Source organism: Brachionichthys hirsutus, chromosome 4, assembly GCF_040956055.1.
Source record: "Brachionichthys hirsutus isolate HB-005 chromosome 4, CSIRO-AGI_Bhir_v1, whole genome shotgun sequence".
Taxonomy (NCBI): domain Eukaryota; kingdom Metazoa; phylum Chordata; class Actinopteri; order Lophiiformes; family Brachionichthyidae; genus Brachionichthys; species Brachionichthys hirsutus.
This window is the reverse complement of record NC_090900.1, coordinates 263,073-268,474: the sequence shown is the minus strand read 5'-3', so window position 1 is coordinate 268,474 and position 5,402 is coordinate 263,073. Positions and strand designations below refer to the sequence as shown.

At 47.1% G+C, this 5,402-nt stretch overlaps 1 protein-coding gene across 5 annotated transcripts; it reads left to right on the top strand.

Annotated features, from left to right (window-relative positions):
• Nucleotides 1–1,537: 1,537 nt before the first annotated feature.
• LOC137893084 (tubulin beta-1 chain) lies at nt 1,538–3,863 on the top strand. 5 transcript variants are annotated; one of them, XM_068738518.1, is made up of 5 exons: nt 1,562–1,634; nt 2,036–2,262; nt 2,353–2,461; nt 2,538–2,648; nt 2,721–3,863. In XM_068738518.1, the coding sequence occupies exons 2-5, from the start codon at nt 2,224–2,226 to the stop codon at nt 3,782–3,784; spliced, it is 1,323 nt and encodes a 440-aa protein (XP_068594619.1). In that variant the 5' UTR covers nt 1,562–1,634; nt 2,036–2,223; the 3' UTR covers nt 3,785–3,863. The 5 variants fall into 5 exon arrangements, with proteins under 5 accessions (XP_068594615.1, XP_068594616.1, XP_068594619.1 ...); XM_068738517.1 differs by having other exon boundaries at nt 1,563–1,663; XM_068738514.1 differs by lacking the exon at nt 2,036–2,262 and having other exon boundaries at nt 1,538–1,663.
• The last annotated feature ends 1,539 nt before the right edge of the window (nt 3,864–5,402 follow it).

The window sequence follows — 5,402 nt, the reverse complement described above, 5'->3', positions numbered from 1 at the left end:
AGTCATTTTAGACCTGTCTAAACAGTTATGTGTACTAATATGTGTAGCTGTTCTCATTTGAGCAGCCTAATTATAACTCCTGTCTTCTGCTGGGAAGGAGCATGGTGGTGCATCGTGGGTTCATGACACACTTTCCTGTGTAAACGGCTGTAAACGATGCTAAGTCCATTCTAGTTCTCTGAAAGCTGTTTTTATATAAAAACGAAAGTTATTGCAGCTTTAAATGTCTTTTTTTCCATGACTGTATCCCAGCTGAAGATGCTTAAAATCCATCTTGAGGGCCGTTATTTGTACTGTGGAGGATGCTGCTCATGTAATGGTGAGATTTCGGTGACAGCTTCCTTTTTTTCTTCTATATAATTGGGGTTAGGGGACTATTACTATTACTATCACTATTACTATTACTATCACTATTACTTACTATTACTATCACTATTACTATCACTATTACTTACTATTACTATCACTATTACTATTACTATTACTATTACTTACTATTACTATTACTATCACTATTACTATCACTATTACTATTACTTACTATTACTATTACTATTACTATTACTATTACTATCACTATTACTATCACTATTACTTACTATTACTATCACTATTACTATCACTATTACTATTACTTACTATTACTATTACTATCACTATTACTATCACTATTACTTACTATTACTATTACTATCACTATTACTATTACTATCACTATCACTATTACTTACTATTACTATTATTATCACTATTACTATCAGTATTACTATCACCATTACTCTCACATTTACTATCACTATCACTATTACTATCACTGTTACTATCACTATTACTATTACTATCACTATTACTATTACTATCACTATTACTTACTATTACTATTACTATTACTATTACTATCACTATTACTTACTATTACTATTACTATCACTATTACTATCACTATTACTATCACTATTACTTACTATTACTATTACTATCACGATTACTATCACTATTACTTACTATTACTATTACTATTACTATTACTATCACTATTACTTACTATTACTATTACTATCACTATTACTATCACTATTACTATCACTATTACTTACTATTACTATTACTATCACGATTACTATCACTATTACTTACTATTACTATTACTATCACTATTACTATTACTATCACTATTACTATTACTATCACTATTACTTACTATTACTATTACTATCACTATTACTATCACTATTACTATCACTATTACTTACTATTACTATTACTATCACTATTACTATCACTATTACTATCACTATTACTTACTATTACTAAGGTGACTGTTTAATACAGATTCACGTCGCTAAACCGCCATCATGACGGAAGTCGGCCAGTGACATCAGAATGACTGACAGACATTTTGACCAATCGTGGGTCGTGAAGGTTAGCATTTCATTGGTGTAAATATGTGTCTGGAATACACGGGTGGAAATAAACCAATAGGAGACCAAGTGAAGCTTAGGGGGCGGAGCCCCGGCATGTATAAATAAGGGCGTTGGCTCCGGTGCAGACACAGAAGCGAAGCGAAGTGATCCCGCGTCGTGCGCGCCGAAGCCTGAAAGCAGAAATGAGGGAAATTGTTCATCTCCAAGCTGGTCAGTGCGGGAACCAGATCGGTGCCAAGGTCGGTGAAATACTGTGTTCATGTGTGACTGCTAAGCGGGGTGTTGTGTGTCCTCCGCCCCAGAGCCGGGTCTGTGTCCTCCGCCCCTCCGTGCGGGGCTTTGTGCCCCTCCGAGCCGGTCTTTGTGCTGCAGCGGCCACACCCTGCGGGGCCTACTTGCGGATAAACGCTCAATCTAGACCCAGTTGTCGTTTTAGGGTTGATTCGTCAGAATAAGAGTTGCAATGTTTGTTTTTAATATTTTTTGCGTATTGAAGTGTGATATGATAGCTGAGAGGAGCGTTTTGAACGTGATTGAATTGTTTGAAGATTATTAGTCCTTTTCTTTCTTTCTTTATCCTCTAAATTCTCCTTCTTTCTGCTGCAATAAAGGAAATGAGATGTTGGTGTCGTTAAGGAAATGAAAGTAACATCAGATGTTAGTGCCGCAGGATTCCGTTACATGAAGCTTCATGTAACGGTTCACTGACGGCCATCTTGAACAGTACCGGCTTCGGCCGGAAGTGGGCGCTGTTTCGTAGCCGCAACATTTCAAATTGTCAGTGGATGACTTGCAGCCAATGGCGTTTCAAGCTCAGACCGCGTCAGGGATAATGGCGGTAAATGAAGATGTCGCTTGTTCACTAATTAAAGCAGCAGAATTGTTGATTCTATTTTCATAGTTTTATTTTGTTATTTTGTGTTTTTAGTTTTGGGAAGTGATCAGTGACGAACACGGGATTGACCCGACTGGTACGTATCACGGAGACAGCGACCTGCAGCTGGACAGGATCAATGTCTACTACAACGAAGCCTCAGGTGAGTCCACACCTGGATTAGCTCGAACATGTACGTTGCGTGTTTATCGTTTATTCACACTCCGGGTGCTCTGTAGGTGGGAAGTACGTCCCCCGTGCAGTGCTGGTGGATCTGGAGCCGGGGACCATGGACTCGGTGAGGTCTGGACCTTTTGGCCAGGTCTTCAGGCCAGACAACTTTGTTTTTGGTAAGTGGTAATTCCGTTTCCCGTCTGAGATGGCGCTACGCTGAGCGGTGAGGCTAACGGCTTGTCTTGCAGGCCAGAGTGGCGCTGGGAACAACTGGGCTAAAGGCCACTACACTGAGGGCGCCGAGCTGGTGGACTCGGTCCTGGATGTCGTGAGGAAGGAGGCGGAGAGCTGTGACTGCCTGCAGGGATTCCAGCTCACACACTCTCTGGGAGGCGGTACCGGCTCCGGTATGGGGACCCTGCTCATTAGCAAGATCCGTGAAGAGTACCCCGACCGCATCATGAACACCTTCAGCGTTGTGCCGTCGCCGAAGGTGTCGGACACGGTGGTGGAGCCCTACAACGCCACGCTGTCGGTGCACCAGCTGGTGGAGAACACGGACGAGACGTACTGCATTGACAACGAGGCCCTGTACGACATCTGCTTCCGCACCCTGAAGCTCACGACCCCCTCGTACGGCGACCTCAACCACCTGGTGTCTGCCACCATGAGTGGCGTCACGACCTGTCTCCGGTTCCCCGGACAGCTCAACGCTGACCTGCGGAAGCTGGCGGTAAACATGGTGCCGTTTCCCCGGCTGCACTTCTTCATGCCGGGCTTCGCCCCCCTGACGAGCAGAGGCAGTCAGCAGTACCGCTCGCTCACTGTGCCGGAGCTCACGCAGCAGATGTTTGACGCCAAGAACATGATGGCTGCCTGTGATCCACGCCACGGCCGCTACCTGACGGTGGCCGCCATCTTCCGCGGCCGCATGTCCATGAAGGAGGTCGATGAGCAGATGCTGAATGTGCAGAACAAGAACAGCAGCTACTTCGTCGAATGGATTCCCAACAATGTCAAAACCGCCGTCTGCGACATTCCTCCCCGTGGCCTGAAGATGGCCGCCACGTTCATCGGCAACAGCACAGCCATCCAGGAGTTGTTCAAGCGCATCTCTGAGCAGTTCACCGCCATGTTCAGGCGCAAAGCTTTCCTCCATTGGTACACGGGCGAAGGCATGGATGAGATGGAGTTCACAGAGGCGGAGAGCAACATGAATGACCTGGTGTCTGAATACCAGCAGTACCAAGATGCCACTGCTGAAGAGGAGGGAGAGTTCGACGATGAAGGGGAAGAGGAGCAAATGGCCTAGACGCCTTTGATTTCTGCCGCACTAAGCCTTCAAAGCTCTGCTTTCAAGTGAACGTGTTTAATGTTAAATGAATAAAACTTCAGGAAATAACCTTTGCCTTTCTTTCTTTGCCTTTCTCCATGACGGTCGATGAAATGTCGTTGAAACTCAAACGACTGCTTCAGATTCTTATGCGAGGTTGTTTGAACGGAGATTCCACAAAAGTGAGAGGTACGGAAGCAACATTTCATGACTGCTGGTTCCTGGAGAAGTACTAGTGTCCTCCACTAGGTGGCAGTCTGAGCTACCACATTGGTTTCTACTCTGCTCTTCTTCTACGGGTCCCCCCGGAAGACCTAGAGAAAGTGGCCGGGGAGAGGGAAGTCTGGGTTTCCCTGCTTAGGCTGCTGCCCCCGCGACCCGGCCCCGGATAAGCGGATGACGATGGATGGATGGATTGATGGAGAGAGAAAGCCAAGTTGTATGTTAACAAAGATGGCATCCTGTTCAGAAAATCGGTGACCAGAGATCAACTAGTGTTACCTGTCACTGTCACTCCATCACCTGTCAAAGATACAGATCCTACATAAATGGTGGAGTAGCGTTTCAGGTGTCACCTGGAACTGTTACAGAGAGTATCTTCCCAATAATCTACCTCAAGAACTCATAAATTGAAGACCACGAACCCTGGGTGACTTGGAATGTCGAGACGACATTTATTTTGGAGGGCAGACGGAGAAACAGAAAGGTGACTGCCTTTCCCATTCTGCCGTCACCCAGTCCCGTGCTCTCCCCGTAAGGAGAGAGATGGTGTAGGCAACGCGGGATCGCTCGGACGGGAATGCGGAGGGCTGCTGCTCAAAAACCAACAAATATTGGACAAGGAAGGGACGACAGGTTCCTGGAGCTCCGGAGCAGCGTTCAGGGGGAGGCAGCCGCGTCTCCGTAGGGGATTGTCCTGGGCTGGGTGGATTGCGCTGGCTCTCTGCCATCCTTTAGAGTTGCCCCTGAAGAGCCGCCACGTAGCGGTCCTGTTGGGCTCCCAGGGACTGAAGCGGCTCTGACCGGGACGCCAGCGGTTCCTCGTGGCACTGGATCGGGTTGTCCGGTGCAGGTATCGAGCTGCCTGCTGGGTTCATCTTCTGGCCAGATTGTTCTGTCACGGCCTAAAGCAGGTACGAACCCAAATGCGAGGCAGTCGAGCGGAAATACAAAACAGCTTTTATTGGCGTGTAGGACAGGCAGGCAGACAGATCCGGGGGGCAGGCACAAGGAAAGTCCAAGAGACAGGCAGGGGTCACAAACCGGGGAATCCAGGCAGGCAGACAGATCCGGGGGGCAGGCACAAGGAAAGTCCAAGAGACAGGCAGGGGTCACAAACCGGGGAATCCAGGCAGGCCTGCAGACAGATCACAAGGGCAGGCGAAGAGGCAGAATCCGGGAAGCAGGCAGGTTTGATACACGGGAGATTGGTCTGAAGGGCTGGAGAGCAGGTAACATAACTGACAATCTGGCAGGTGTGTGGTAACTGAGATGAACATATATAGAGTCCGGGCTGATTGCTGACGGGTTGCAGGTGCTGACAGGAACACAGGTGACGGGGAGGAAGTGATTACTGGAGCTCTGTGAGGTGAAGACA

Coding starts and splice junctions, on each gene's coding strand:
- LOC137893084 (XM_068738515.1), top strand. CDS start 1,607: ATGAGGGAAATTGTTCATCTCCAAGCTGGTCAGTGCGGGAACCAGATC. Junction 1,664..2,352: donor GGAACCAGATCGGTGCCAAG/GTCGGTGAAATA, acceptor TTGTGTTTTTAG/TTTTGGGAAGTGATCAGTGA. Junction 2,462..2,528: donor CTACTACAACGAAGCCTCAG/GTGAGTCCACAC, acceptor CACACTCCGGGT/GCTCTGTAGGTGGGAAGTAC.